The 15,987-nt window shown below is 41.9% G+C and overlaps 1 protein-coding gene across 3 annotated transcripts in view; it reads right to left on the bottom strand.

Moving 5' to 3' along the window:
* Positions 1 to 15,987, bottom strand: part of Nr2c2 (nuclear receptor subfamily 2 group C member 2) — a 66,322-nt gene that overhangs the window by 6,103 nt on the left and 44,232 nt on the right. For all 3 annotated transcript variants that reach the window (XM_052174344.1, XM_052174343.1, XM_052174346.1), the window contains 10 exons: positions 13,924 to 14,026; positions 11,905 to 12,084; positions 9,895 to 10,042; positions 9,183 to 9,276; positions 8,210 to 8,343; positions 7,300 to 7,477; positions 6,145 to 6,266; positions 4,443 to 4,582; positions 3,445 to 3,582; positions 2,489 to 2,594 (listed from right to left, as the gene is read on the bottom strand). In XM_052174344.1, coding sequence (XP_052030304.1) covers positions 2,489 to 2,594; positions 3,445 to 3,582; positions 4,443 to 4,582; positions 6,145 to 6,266; positions 7,300 to 7,477; positions 8,210 to 8,343; positions 9,183 to 9,276; positions 9,895 to 10,042; positions 11,905 to 12,084; positions 13,924 to 14,026 — 1,343 coding nt within the window. The remainder of the gene's footprint in view (positions 1 to 2,488; positions 2,595 to 3,444; positions 3,583 to 4,442; positions 4,583 to 6,144; positions 6,267 to 7,299; positions 7,478 to 8,209; positions 8,344 to 9,182; positions 9,277 to 9,894; positions 10,043 to 11,904; positions 12,085 to 13,923; positions 14,027 to 15,987) is intronic.

The raw sequence follows: 15,987 nt of genomic DNA, 5'->3' as shown, positions 1-15,987 counted from the left end.
TGAAATTTACCAACAAGCAATAGGTTAAAGTACAGAGTATTCCTATAGAGAACTGCTACAAACTCAATAAAGGAAGGATACTATAGTGATACATATCTGCCTCACTCAGGAACCTGAGGCAAGAAGAGTAAAGTAGGAGGGAGGCCAGCTGTGCTATACAGTGAGACATAATAATCTATAGTTACTGGAACGCAGAGAGATCCAGGAGCACAGCTGCTTTATTGCATGTGCATGATTGTGTGAAGCACTTTGGAAGAATGTTAGTCACATGCTCATGATTTGCTCCTCTTGGCATGATAGCCATGAGAAGGTATGCAAAGTATATCAGAATCCAAATGGAAAAAGGTTAAAAAAAAAATCCTTGAGGGATGCTTTTTGATGAAGTAATTTTCTTTCCTTCTTTGGCTCCCTAAAATGTTCCAAATTTTCTGCAATGCCTACCTTGTTTATGAAAAAAATAGATTTCTGTGTATGAATGTTTTACCTGCATATGTTATGTGCAAGATGACTACAGAGGTCAGAAGAGGATGTTGGATTTCTTGAAACTGAGTTACAGACAGCTGTATGGCACCATGTGGGTTCTCTGAGAATTGAACCCTGGTCCTCTGAAAGAGCAATAAGTGCTCTAATTGTTGCACCATCTCTCTAACCCAGTGTTTCTCTACCTGTGGGTTACAAGCCCTTTGGGAGTCTACAACCCTTTCACAGGGGTCACCTAAAATCACTGGAAAACATGTTTATGATTCATAACAGCAGCAAAATTACAGTTATAAAGTAACAACAAAAATAATTTTATGGTGGGGTTTACAATACGAGGGTGCTAGCTGCTAAGCCTGATTTTGACCTGAATTTGGTGCCTAGACCCCCAAGTTGTATGCACCAACACAGATACACAAAAAGGAAGTAGGTGACATGTATGATGGTACATGTCTTTAACCCCAACACTCAGGAGGCAGGTAGGTGGATTTCTGTGTCAGACCAGTCTAGTTTACCTCGTAAATTCAAGGTTAGCCAGGGCTGCATAGTGAGACCCTAAATCACCATATTTTTCTTTTCTGATCTGAGGAGTGAAACAGATCAAGTAGTCTCAGGAAGTTGGCAACACTGACCAACTGAGCTGGCCCGCAGGCTGAATGAGGAGGTAAGCTAGGGTACTTCAGGAGAATTAATATGAAAAAGACACAAAAGCATGAAACATGAGTTACAGGGGCTGTGTAGGTAGACTCAGTAGATAAAGGAGTGTTCCAAAGAACCTATGTGTTCAAGCCCCAGGACAGGGAGAAAACTCCTAAGGGTTGTCCTCTGACCTCCAGTGAGGCACCTTGCTACATGTGCCCACATATATACATATCACATGAACACACGTACACATACACCCCCTAGAAAGTATATAAAAAGAAAAATACAACAGAATATGCTATCTATTAAAGCCTGAGTGCCTTCACCTCTCTGCCCTGGGACTCTGTCTGAGCTAGGATTGACTCAGACTTAAAAATGAGATATCTACTTTCTAATGCTGCAGAATTATGGTTCTAGAGTAAGGGGCTCTGCTTGCAGACTCCAAGGCCATTTATTGACTATAAACACTATGGGAGCACTGTGGCTTCAGAAGAGAACCTGCTTGCACATCAGGCCAGATGGGAATTATGGGTATGATACAGCCCCATTCTCCTTGTATCAGACTGAAGTTACTCTCCACATGTGACTCAAGGTCTTCAGTGATCCCAGTGCAGGTTGGTTTTGGGAACCAGAATCTGGGCTAAGGAGATGTGCACACAACTGTCTGGACTTTACACAGAGAAACCCACCAGAGCCACTGGCACAGCAGCATCTCCTTTGAGAAGTACAGGGCAGGAAGTAGTAGTCCTGGCAGTTCAGGGAGCCTAAGACAGAATTCAATTCAGAGGATACAAGTCTGGGGAAAGCAGGCTAAATGTCTCTTTGGATTGTTACTTTTGTTTACTTTGGAAGGAGAGGGAGAGTTAGAAAATTTGGCCTGGCAAAGCTTGCCATACATTCTATTCTTTGGCAGATCAACTATACTGTCTAAATCTGTATTAGGCTAGTATACATCCTATTGTTAAAATATTACCAATTCTCACCTGTATAAAAGGGCTTTTCCCCTATTAGTTTTATCTAAGGGCAAAATTACCTTATGTAACTCACTTCTTAATTTGGGCCAGATTTCATTTTTGTTAAGTACTTTAATGCTGCCTCTCCCCATGAGTGCTAAGCACCTCTGTGATGTGTGAGAACTGAGCCTCAAAGAGTTAGTTCCAGAAGAGCATTCCTTTTCTGACTGTCATCAGCAGTCAAAAGCTTCCAGCCTAGCATTCCCTTATGTTTGCTCTCTTTCTTTCTCATACACCTGGAGATGTCAGTGATCTAATGGAGGCTCTGCCAGGTTGCTAGACTCTGACCCAGCCATATACCCAACCATACCACACCCTGCCCCTTCTTTTGTGTGGGGCATGGCCTTGTGCCTCACCTGTATGTGTCTTCTGAGTAGGTTTTCTGCACATAGTCCTGTAATTCCATCTGTGCCTTTTCCTGAAATTTCTCAATCTGGCTTGTGCCTGTCAAACCTGGATGATCTGTAAACAAAAAAGTAAACCTCAAGTTTCTCTCTGAATTTGGAAACTATCATAGAAATCTTAATCTTTTTAGTCTGTTGATTGCTACTTATCAAACATAAGCAACTGAACTTGAAGGCTGGCTCAATGAATTGGGAAGTTGTCACAATACTGTCTTTGCCTATGTATTTTTCCAAGGCTATATAAGAGTCCTAGGAAGTTGTGTGGCTCCTAGGTAGAGCCTAACAGCCTTACCTAAATACCACCCCTGAATTCTAAATATATATGAGAAATATTCTCTTTTCAGACGTTTAATTATGGAATGACTCCTTTTCAATAGATACCTTTGTTACAAGTAAGGAGTCTGAGGAAGAAGAACATGATTATGCTACATTCAACCCTTGCTGTTGAGGTCAATGATAAGCCCAAATGTCTTTCTCCAGAAGAAAGTGAGGCCAGTCCAGGTGCCTTTTTGGTTCCACCAGGAATTCTCTGCCTCTTCAGCTGCTAAAGTTAGGCCTATTGTTATCCAGAGACAGTAAAGGTGAGTTCCAGTCTACCTGGACCAGAGACTCTGGAAATGGGAGAACCCAAACAAGAAAAACAGCACTGGATGGCAGTCTTGTTTGGCCATGGCTTGGTTGAGGTACAAATTAAATGTATTCAGAACGTGAATCCCAAGGCACATTTCTTCAGGGCTATAGAGCAAGGATTTAACAATTGCTATATTGATGCTAGATACCAAGGCACTTATGAACATTTTGGGTTATATAAAAAGGGTTCTCCTACACAATTGATGACAATATGGCCGTGTTCAGAAACATCAGTAGACACAGTGCAAAGTGTCACAAGTCCCCACCACATATCTTACCGGGACTAAAGAGAACTATAGCTTTAAGGTATGCGTACTCATAGCCGTCTATATCCAGTTTCGCCATGCTGTTACAGAACTCCTGCAGCTTCCAGATGTGCTCCATGACTTGCTTTATCCGGTCACCGGAAAGCTTATCTAGAAAGAAATATCACAGAGCCTCTGAGGAAAACTAAGAATAAGATCAGTCTTTTAAGGAACATCACAGACAAATGGAGGGTAGGTTCATTTTCTAAAGAGAACCAAGTCATCTCAAGCTTGTCAAGAGCTGCATTTCCAGATGAAAGTGAAGTATTAAGAGGTACTTGTGCCTGGAGAGAAGGTTCAGTAGTTAACAGCACTCAATGCTCTTGTAGAGGATCTGGTTTCAGTTCCCAGGACCACACAGTGGCTCACAATAATCTGTAACATCAGTTCTGGGAGATTTGACGTCCTCTTTTACTCTAGATATTGCACACACATGGCACAGGCACATATGTACAAGAAATCTTTTTTTTTTTTTAAAAAGGGGTACTCAAGGGCTGGAGAAATGGTGGTTAAGAGCATTGACTACTTTTCCAGTGGTCTTGAGTTCAATTCCCAGCAACCACATGGTGTTTCTGTAGAGGGATATTATGATGCCCTCTTCTGGTGTGTCTGAAGACCTACAGTGTACTCATATACATAAAATAAATAAGAACTCCCTCTCCCCCCCCCCCTTTTAAAGGGTATTTAAATTACCTCAGTAATATACCTAATTCAGCCTGTAGTTGCCACAGGTTAATTCCTTTATGACAACTCATGCCTCAGTTCATAGGGCCTGCTTCTGCAGGGCTACTGCCACAGCTGCTATTTCACTTGACTATCAAATTTATTAGATGCCATTGCAGATCCTATTAGATGACAGTTGTTTGTCCATTCACAAAGATCAGCTGGGTCAACTCTCGACACAGGCTGGGCTTTGATCCAAGCACAGATTGGATAAAGATACACTCCACTTCCATATCCGTAGAACCTACCTTCCTGGATGCTGTTCTGTAGGTGGTTGACAATGGCTGCCAAGATGGTAGAGAGACTCATGACCTGGGCACACTGGGCCAGGCCAAGAGTGAAGAGCTCATTCCAGCACGCCCGCACCAGGCTGGTATTGCAGTCCTGTCTGGGAACACAAGGATAGGGCTAAGTGTGTTGCAGTGTGGCTGACTTTAGGCATGTGAGCTTTATGGACTCTTTATGGAGCCCTAGCACCATGCACCATCTAGCAAGGGTGTGAAAATGGTTTATTTTATGTTCAGGTCATTCCCAGAAAAATGACCCAAGTCCGTGAGTAAATCCATGAAGGTTTTAAGTTTTAAGTAAAGTCCCTTAGATGATAAATTATAAGACTTTTTGGGGTGCTAGCAGGGTAGCTCGACAGGTAAAGAAGCTTACCATTAAGTCAAATGACCTCAGTTTGATCCACAAAATCCACATGGTGGAGAGAACCAATACCCCCAAATATTCCTCTGATCTCTTTATGCAAGCTGTGACTTACAGTTAAAAAAGAAAAACATCTTTTATGTGCATGTGGTTATATATACATTGTATGGGTGTATGTGCATGTGTACATTTGTATTTAGGCCAGAGGTCAACATCAGAGTCTCTTACTGAATTTGGTGCTTACTGATCTGGAGGAGGAACATTCAAAATGTTCAGATGGAAAAACAAAAACAAAACCCCACTCAGGGAGCTAAGACCATCACTAGCTCCACATCAGGACAACTTCATATAACAGTACAGATAACCCTAAGATGACAACTGTCTTCCAAATGGCAGCAAAGACAGGCAGTCATAAGAATTTGCAGATGTTTGTTCAACATTTACTGCCTGTCCAGTTGCCCTGAGAATAACAAACCAAACCATCTCTCCCATAATAATGAAGTATGGTGAAACTACTTTCACCGTTATATGGGGAGACATATACCATAGCACCCAGCCCAGTAGCACACATCTATCTGCAGATCCCTTTCAGTCTTCAGCTCTGGATTAAGAGCTTTGTAAGATTTCACTTCTGGCAAGGATTTTACGGAGAAGAAAAATTAGAAGATTCAGAGAAGGCAACTTTTCTACAGCCTTACAGCTGTCAAATGATTCTCAACTCCAATCTGCTTACCCTAGGCCACTGCTATGAACCAGTGGACAACCTAATGTTTCCCACATATAACCTATGGTGGTTACCCTATAGCATGCATCCATTCATTACATTCCCAGTGTCATGTGGTTGTTTATGTTCTAGCCAGACTGCATGCCACAATGATGGCCTATTCCAACTGGACATTAGTTACTTAGCATAGTAGCAGAGCTGACATTGGGACTGACAGGGAAACAGGATCACGAAACACAGTGATGTTCATGAACAAGCAAGCAGGAGGGGCTTCCTGCAGAGATGACACAAGCCAGTGGTCCTCACAGGCTGGTCAACAGTGAGGCAAAGCAACATGTACACACAAACCATTGCTCTGACATTCATCCTATCAAAGGCTAGACTTTCCTAGCAACAAGTCCTCTGCAACAAGAACTACTGTTTCCTTCAATTTGTTAACTATATTTAATGCAACTTTGGGTCACTGAGTAAGTTAAATTGTAACAATCACACTGAAAAGAACCTTAGAGAACTTGTGGATCATTACTGGAAGAATAAATCCCACTACTCAAGGACCTTCAGGAATAAAGACCACTTACCCAAGTGCCTGAAAGGCTGGGATTGACCTTGCCCAGTGCATGGAGAGGAAAAGCAGGCGGGATGCAGATTCGCAGATGTAATGTACATTGAGGTACTCTGGCATAGGACTGGGCATTGTAAGCTGGAAAATAGAAGGCGTTGTGACACAAGAGCTAAAGGAGGGCTAGGTGCTCTTGTTCCTGTTTCAACAGTGGTAACAGTAATAGCCAAAGTAGCTAGCTCTGTCAGATTTCAAAGAACTTCCAAAAGCCTGTCTCTAGTGGAATATGTGGCCATGTAGCCAAGGTGTTCACCAGCTCCCATGATTTCTTGCTCAGTGACTTGAGTGCAACAATCTGAATTGGGGGTTCAGGAGCCTATCAGATACTTTCCAGCTTACCCACACAAAGATGTCTTCAACAACTCTCAGCTCAGCTATATTGTTATTAGCCCTAATTTACTGGCCACATGTTTTTAAGGGTAGTTTCAAGATAGTAATGAACAGGTGCTGGTCAAAATAACATCTCAGTAGAAAAACAGCTTCCATATGCTATGATATCCTCAAAAGGTCTAATGTGTTGGAAGCAACCTGAGAAACAAGCCTTGGGCAACTGTAGTCAGGTACCCTGTCTACCCAAATGACTGACTAGATCTCTCAGTACAGAGTGCACTGAGACAAGCAATTCATTCTGAATTGACTAAAGACTGCAGAGTCTTCTGATGCTCTGTCAGGAGGGCAGATACAGCATGGGAAAGACTGAGAACCTACTAATATTCCTCAAAGATAGTGGCTCTAGTGAACAATATAATTAAAATCAGTCTGGCTGCCTACTTGCTAACAAGTTTATTTGATGACTTTTCTACATAGTAGAGAGGCCAACAAGGTACCTGGCTGAGCCTGTATTGCTGTCATAGGAAAAGGCAAAGCAACCAGCCCCTGAACCTCAGTGGCTAGCACCATGGCAATCTCTCGTGGCTGTGATGTGCCACACTTATTGGAGGGTCACTTTCAATAAGAATATGCTTTGAAATTTAAAATTCTGCCACAATTATAAAATGAACTCATTGCAAGGTCTGACTTTTGAAATTGTAGACTAGCATTTGTACAGTACCTGGCTCTAGCACTGGGGGTGGTGGTGGGGGTGGTGGTAGGTTACACATGTTAACTTACTCACCTTAAATGTGACATGTGTGTCTGAAAGGAGAGGGCCTTCAACTTCAATGATGGGTGTTGACTGATCTCTGCTGATGACATGGATACTCCCTCCTCCACTAGCATCTATCCCATCTGCCAGGCTTGGGGGTGAAGCACTATCTGTGGTACTAAGTGCTTTTGCTAAGGTGTCAAAAGCCCTGTGAGCAAAAATGAAGCAGTCATCAATGGCAAATACAGTAAGAAAGCCCTAGCTGATTCTACTTAGATCTCATGTTCTTCTCTCTACACCTAGGTCTGAATATTGGCATCAGATTACAAATTAACAGGAGGACCAAGCAGAGGACTGTGTAGCTCCCAGTAAGCACCCATCTGGCCTGACATTAAGGCCAGAATAGAAAATAGAAGAGCAAAACACAAGGGCCAAGCTGTGGGGAAGAAACATCCTGAGCAGCTAACCAATGCCGCCTGGAACCAGCTAGTGTTATTTATCAGCTAGCATGAACCACTCAGAAAGCAGGTGTGAGCAAACAGAAACAAGAAAGAGGTACACTGTTTTGTATAGGTTCATTACACAGTGCTCAAGACAACATTTGTTTGAAGAAGACCCTAGTGTAAGGAGCAAACTGTAGTCCTGACTGCCTTATGTCACATGATATAAGCAGGTCCTCCTTCATTGTAGATTCCCGAATCTAAATGTGGAAGACAACAGATATGTGGGATTGTTTTGACAACTTTATAGTTCTTTAATTAGACACAAGCTGGAGTATTTTTGAAGTATATAGTTCACTGGCATAGCACTTGTCTTATACACATGAGGCAGAGGTCAATTTCTAGCACCAAAATTCAAAATATAGCATAGGTACCAAATGCTGGCATCTATCCTTACAAAACAGAACCTGGGGAATGTAGAGATTCAGAGGGGCTCATACCGAGTAATTTCACTTGCAGACTGGTCCTCTGGCTGCATTTCTGAAGCATCACCATTGTTCAAAGATTCACTCAGGTTGGCCAAAGAGGTCACTACATTTGCCAGTGTACCTAGAGCTCCTTGGCTTGTTTCAGCCTAATAATAATAATAAGTAAGTAAGTAAGTAAACAAACAAACAAACAGTAACACTAAAAATTAGCACATACAGCAGAATGACTTAAGGGCTTTATAAAGCCCTGAAATGAAGAAGATATGTGTGAATGAAAACCGGTCATGCTAGGAAGTTCTTTTTGTGTATCAACTGGATCAGAATGGATCAGGCTTTTGGTTTTTTGCATCTTGGTTATGGTCACACACACAGATCCACATATGTGATATAATAACATCATGATAAAATGACAGAACACATAAAGTAGCACACCACTCCACCCAGCCCCAGTAGAAAAGTTTTAAACACAGAACTGATTAATAAATTACGATAGAACCACAGCATACTGTGCAGGTCACCACAATGGGAGATGACCTTTTGGACCAATAGACATCTCAGGCTATAAGTTTGTTAGCTCTGGTTCATTTGTCAGCCTATTTCAGATTATCTACCGGAAAGAAACTGGATCTTTTGCAAAAGACTGCTTTAGAAAAAATAGCTACCTTCCCAGCATACTGGTAGCCTGCCAGTATGTATAATGAGGGGATTAAATTAATAGGGAACAGAACCACACAAACTACAAAGCTGCCATGTGAAGAACCACTGAATATCCACAAGGCTGGCATGTGATGGTGACTATTGCCATTCAGCCCTGACTGGAGTGTCTAAAAACCACCAGCATCTTTAGAACAAATCCTAGGATGACTATTATCATGAGAAATTAATGTAGTTACAGGAGGCTATGCTTTCAGCCTGTCTGATAGCCAAGGGAGCAGGTATAGTTGGAAAAGCAGCCTGCACTCCAACACACAGGAGAGAATGTTACCTTGGAATCTGTGGCCAGGAGAACTGTACCATCCTCACGTATCAAAGGCTGTTGGATGTTCACAAGCATCCCTGGATCAAGAAGACCTGTTTGTCTATTTAAGACACAAAGAAACCCAGAGTAGTGTCTAACATTTTCTGCACAGTGTGTACATGCTGCATTCAGTTGGCTTCCATATATGCCAGGCTGTCTACAAGAGAGAAGCTCTAACATTCAGCCCAGGGTAAGTAGCTACATGTTTGCTCTTGCTGATGAGCTACTCACAAAGGCAGATTACAGGCTGAGGGAGGAGAACAGAACACAGATGCCTACCCCTAGGCCTTCTATACTAACTGTGGCCATTCTTTCCAGCTCTTTGTATAATACATTTTAGATTTCTGGCTTTCCTTATTTTAGTTCTCTTTAAAACCATTTCAACACAGTGTGTTAAAAAGAATGAACAAGTTAGTTTGTGGCATCATCTGGTCCTTTCTTCTATATAGTAAAAAAAATAAAAGGTTTGTACTTTGAGCTATAGACAGCTATTAAAGCCTAATCCTTAGGATCAATTGTGTCCTGAAGTGATCTTCAACAATGTTAAGTGGATCCAAAAAGAGAGTGAGACATGCCAGGGCTATGGGAGGCAGGTGAGAGTCCATTCCAGGGATATCTGCACTTTTTCAGGCCAGTTTGGAGGCTGAACACAGTACTACTCTGAGAACAGGAGACTGACCTTGTTCCATCTTTGTCTGCCACAAATGTGGGAGTGGCTATCAGAGGACTTCTCAGGTCTTTCCGGATATAGATCTTCTCAGTGGAAGCAGCACAATTGCTTGGTTTCTCTCGTTGTACATCAAAGGGTTTCCGTTCACTCTGTACAGCTTAAATTATAATATATATTCATATTTAGAGAAAAAGAATCAAATGAATAAATACTGTAGCATGCTGAAGTTGTCTCTTAGCAAATTTGTAACTTTGGTGTTTGGTCACCATGGGCTTTCTAATCAATGCAAAGAGTCAAAATCAATAACCCCAATGCAAACCATACAGAGGCTCAAGATGGCAGATGATGCCTGCTCAGAAACTGCCACTCTGGTGTGACCTAAGGAGATCAATATATTGTACTGTTTGTTTGTTTGTTTGTTTTAATTATTTCTGTCACCAGCTGGGCTCAGCCCAGGATAAAAAATGACAATCTTCAAGTGGATCCTTCACATAGATTATCCCATGCCACAAATGGCAGAGCAATCTTGCTCAAGTCCAGTTTCATTCAGTCTGAAGAGCTACAGCAATTTCTTTCCCAGCAACCAAGTTTAAGAATGGGTATATAGGGGCTAGAGAAGGCTCAGCAGTTAAGAATATATTACTCTTAAAGAAGACCAGAGTTCAATTCCCAGTACTCACTTCAGACAGCTTACAACTGCCTGTAACTACAGCTCTAGGAAAATCTAAGGCCTCCAATAGGTGCCTACATTCACATGTACCCAGTACACATTGACACATACATATACATAATTAAACTAAAAAAATTTTTTCTAATGTTGTATGTTTGTCACAAGCAACTGAAGAAATTATAGATCTTGGGAGGTGAGATATACAGTTTATGTATGAACAGAGGCTAGAGATCAAAATTGAGTGATTTTTATTACTGCTTTTCACCTTTGTTTTGATTCAGGGCCTTTCAATGATCATGGACATCACTGATTGGCTAGATTGGCATGGCCAGCAAGCTTTGGTGATCCAACTAGTGCTACAATTACCTGCATTAGTAACAACACCCAGCTTTTACATGGGTTCCTGAAATCAGAATTCGCATCTTCATGCTAATACAGTAAGCACTTTACACATTGAGCCATCTCCCCAGCCCACAAGAAGAGAGCAAGCCTTGGGTCCAGATACCTTACTACTAAGTTGAAATGCAGTTGGACTGTGAGTTTGCAACTATGCCTGTGATAGATCATGTTTAGTCCCATCACTGTTCACAACTAAGGATAATCTGGCAATATGAGAGCACAGACCCACCATAAGCTAGTCATGTATATATTATACTGACTATGGTAGTACAGGTTGCAAGCATACTTCTTGTTCCCCAGTAAATTTTGCATTGTCCCATTCCTAGAATAGGAAACAATAATGAAATCTATTGGCTCTAATCTTCCTAGGAGCCACGTGGCACTGTTAGCCTGGTGTAGGCCTGACTCTTCCTTTCCATACTTGCTGGATGCTTAAGAGCACAGGTTGCTCACAGTGACTTTTTTGTGTTGCCTGTTTGGGGACCTGGTTCTTATGATTTCACCATTAGAAACTAAGCCAATGAATGGTCCTTGTGGATGAGAGACTAGTTTCAGAATACTGCTGAGGGGAGGGTTTCACCCCTTTTGTGGCTGCTTCTACTTGGGAGTCTTCTTTAGAACTTGGATGGGTCACAGATGAGGCCCAAGGATTGAGAGAGGAACTGTTTCTGGTAACTAACTCTGTAGCCTTGGTCTCAGCTTTACTCTGAAGCTGGTGTTATTCTCTATTCCTCCTGTCCTATTTTCTGAGTCATTGGAAAAGGGGCTTTCATATATAACGTGTAGACTTTCAAAACCCAGCAGCGTCAGCTCTGGATCACCTAGCTGCCCAGAAGGGAAAGCACAGTGAAGCTTTTATGAGTATTTCCACCCCACACCCCTTTAAATTCAAAGATAACCAACACCTATTTAGCAGGCATTTACTAGCAAGGTGAAGCCCTGCTACTCACACTCCATTTTCATGCCCATCTCCAGGCACTTCTTTAGCCTGCAGAACTGGCAGCGGTTGCGGTGGTGCTTGTTGATGATGCAGTCTTGGCTGCTCCGACAGCTGTAGGTCAGATTCTTCCTCACGCTCCTTTTAAAGAAACCTTTGCAGCCTTCACAACTGACAGCCCCATAGTGCCGGCCTGAAGGATAGTAAATGAGCACATGATTTGGTTCCTCATGAGCAGAGGTGAACTGTCCTAGCCCTGTTCCCATAGGAATAGGGGTACAGTCTGTCAGATGCTGTCACCACAGGGGTTAATGGCAGCCCAACAATATGTCTACCTCATATGTCCATATCTCTGCAGAAACCTTGTAAGGTCATGATGGAAATCCAGAGCTCATATATGATATGACTGCTCTTGGCACACAAGCATCCCAACACACAGAGCAGTTCAGGCAACTTGGCTCCAGTCTGCACACCTTGGCTATAGAAGCAGCTCCGTGCCTAACCTTACTGCCAGACAAAACAGTCTATCATTCCTACATTCTTGCTTACTTTCTGAGTCAAAGTCCTTGTCCCTAAGCATCCCCTTGAGGACCTTCAAGGAACATGGTTACAAATCACTGATTATCTCTACTCTGATTTACTTAGTCTTTAGCCAATAACCTCAGCTCATCCTTCTTAGCTGATAAAGTCTACTGTACATCACAACCTTACACATTCTGGACTTCTCTTGCTTCCAGAACCCAAACCTACAGCTCAACTGTTAGGAAACTTCACAGCATCACTGTTCACACTGACTACAGAGGTTAATTTGGAGGATCTCATTTTCCTTTGAAGCACTATGGTACTGAAATGACCCCATGTCAATACAGCCTTGACCTTTTTTGTACTGTCTCCTTACATTTGCTATCTGGATGACTTCTACGAGCTGGAAACAGTGGCACTATAAGGCTATCTGATGAGGCCTTTCTTTAAAGCTCAGAAGAACCTTGAGCAACAAGGAAACCAGGCAGTCTTTGGCTGTTCTGTTCCCACTTCATGTATTTGAACATCTGCAGTGTGTCTCCTTGTTTAGCAGACACAGATTTTGCTCAAACACTCCAATGAGAAAGTCCATTTCGATTATAGGAGAATGTACAAGATGTCTGGGATAGCCTGGAGAAAGGCTATCAGAACCAGTGGCAGCACTGTCTACTTGCTTCTGGGGGAAGACAGGCCTTTAAGTGGTAGCATGGTCTGGCTTTACCAAGACAAAGAAAAGGTAGGATTTGGAGCAGGTACCAATGACAGAGAAATGGTATAACCAGCTTAAAGGGAAAAACCAGAGCTTCTGAAAATGCTTGCTTAAGCATCTTTCTAGATTCGGTCAAACCCCTTTTTCAAAAAGACAAAATGAAATCCAGGACAACAAACTCTCCAGACTTCCTGAGGGTGGAAAAAAGCTGCTTCAGAACTCAGGTCTATGTGCCAGATTCCCTGGGCTGAGCTTCTTCACATTCCCACTGCCTGCCTTACTGCTTTGCTTACCTTCTATGGCTCCCCAGTGCTACCAAGCCTCCTGTCTCCATCAGAGCACTAACTGCGGAAACCTTTGGGCTCTCCTTGAAGGACACCAGAAACACAGATTTAAATAACTCAGTAGAGGCCTCTGGTCTCCACTAAGTGTACACACACACATACACATGGCACTACATAGTTCCTACTCTATCAAAGAAGCTTATCCCACAGGGTTTTATGAACAGATAAAAAGAAAAGTGAGACAATTTGGATGGGGGTGGATTATATACACAACATACCTTAGGAGATAAAAACAAGATGAGAAAAAAATTTTACTTAATAGCATATAAACACTTAGTAACAAATCAGAATTCTTGACTTTTCCTATCGGTTTGAATAATCTGACAAACTACTTTGCTTATTATGTGAGTTTCATGTTTGAAACCTACATAAAATGTTCTTTCTCAACTAACCACTTCCCTACCCTATAAAAGGTCATGTTGCTCCAAGATACATGCCAGAAGCCGGAGTCACATACCAGAGGCTTTGTCGCCACAGACCACACAGTACTCCACCACCTGGGGCCGCTGGACGTCTGCCTTCCCCAGCAAACGCTCCACAGAAGCAGAATCCGTGACGATCTAAGGTGTTGACAAACAAACAGTGCCAATTAAAAGCTAGATAACTAAGTAAAGTAACATCTAGTTGTACATTCTCAGTCTTGGGTATCTAAACAAAAAGGTAGAACCAGGATTACTCTAACCAACAGCTTCTTCATTCAACAGCCAGGTAATTCTGCTTCCCCACTGGCCTGCACATGTCAATGATTACTCTCCTATCCTGTGACTATCACCAAGACGGGAGGCCACATAGGGATCACATATGGATTCTCTAAGGTAAAGACAGGCAAGGTTCTTCTGCTATGTTTCTCATCCCATCAAACAACATGGAAATATGCAACCTGGCATGTTTGTCAGAGCTATACCCAGGCTTTCCTGAATGGATTGCTTGTTGAAGCACCTGGAAATGGATAGATGGACTAGTACAGATGACAGCAGAAGCCTGTCATTCCCTCTCACTTATAGGTAACTCTAAATTACAAACAGTGCTATCCATCTAGAAGAAAACAACTGATAGCTAGCTGAAAAAATTTAAAGAATGGTTATTTTTAAAATGTACTTAATTTGAGCATACAATAAACCTTCAAATGAATTTCACACGATGGGACCATATACAGAAATCAGGTAAAAAAAAAAAAATCACCTGTGAAATGTGACAACATCAGAAGCCAGTCTTCCACAAAGCTGTGCTTTTTAACAAAATGAATAGTTTAACATCAAAAGATCAGAACACACTTTGGGAGGAGGATAAGACAGATAATGCTGGCTAGCTGCACTGCTAGCTATTATCAGAAGACATTTCTGAAAGCAGAACACACTGGCAGGCTAAGTCTAGCTCATCAAGGGAAAAAGAAGGTTCTCAAGTTTCTCTTTACAGTAGAAAGAATGCCCCACACATCAATAATAGCCAAACAGTGGGACTAACCAGGTATCAATCAATAGATGAACAGATAAAAACAAGGGCTAACAGATGGGTCCAGTCAGTAAAGACCTTGCTGTGTAAGCACAAGACCTAAGCTTGGGTCACCAGGCTTACTGGTCAGGTAGGCAGTCTCTCCAAATCAGTGTATTCCAGGTTCAGAGAGACATACCAAAAAAGATGATGTAGGACCAGCAAAATGTCTCAGTGGGAAGAGGCACCTGCTGCTAAACTTGACAATCCCATGAACCCACATGCTGAGAGCCAACTCTTATAATTTGCCCTCTGACTTCCACACACATGCTGTACCATGTATGCACTCATATATAAAATACAAAAAAATAAAATTTGCCATATATATTTAATATAAAATATATATCATAAATATATAAATGCATAAAAAGTATTTTAAACAGAGAGTCTGATGAAGATATGGCTCAGCAGTTAAGAGTACGTAATGTTCTTGTGGAAGACTCAAATTCAGATCACAGCACTAAAATTTGGGAAGTTCACAACTGCTTATAACTCTAGCTCTAGAGGGACTGAACACCTCTCAAGCTTCTACAGGCATCTAAACTTACTAAAAATATGCACTTGAACATACCCCACACAAACACTCATACGGGATTGGGGGCAGGTGGGGTAGGGGCAGGAAGTTGACAGAAGAGGGCTTGAGGGAAAGGGAATAGAACACTAACTTCTCCCATCTCGTCACTGTGGCTTGTGTGTGAGAGCCCAAATAGGTACAGTGTTTCAGTTTAGGAAGATGAAAAGATTTATAGATGGGGGTACAATAATGGTTAAGATGGTAAATTTTATATTATGTACAATTCGTCACAAATTAAAAAAAAAAAGCCAGATATGGTGGCACGTACCTTTAATCCCAGCATTCGAGAGGCAGAAGCAGGTAGATATCTGACTTTGAGGCCAGCATGGTCTACATAGCAAGTTCCAAGACAGTCAGGGCTATATAAAGACCCTGTCTCAAAAATAAGTTTAAAAAAATTTAACACAGACTATGTCAAAACATGCCTATTCCTGATTACTCTTGGGTGCTGGCATT

The sequence above is a fragment of the Apodemus sylvaticus genome, chromosome 2 (assembly GCF_947179515.1).
Source record: "Apodemus sylvaticus chromosome 2, mApoSyl1.1, whole genome shotgun sequence".
NCBI lineage: Eukaryota > Metazoa > Chordata > Mammalia > Rodentia > Muridae > Apodemus > Apodemus sylvaticus.
The sequence above is the reverse complement of the archived record's forward strand: the minus strand, read 5'-3'. Positions and strand labels throughout refer to the sequence as shown.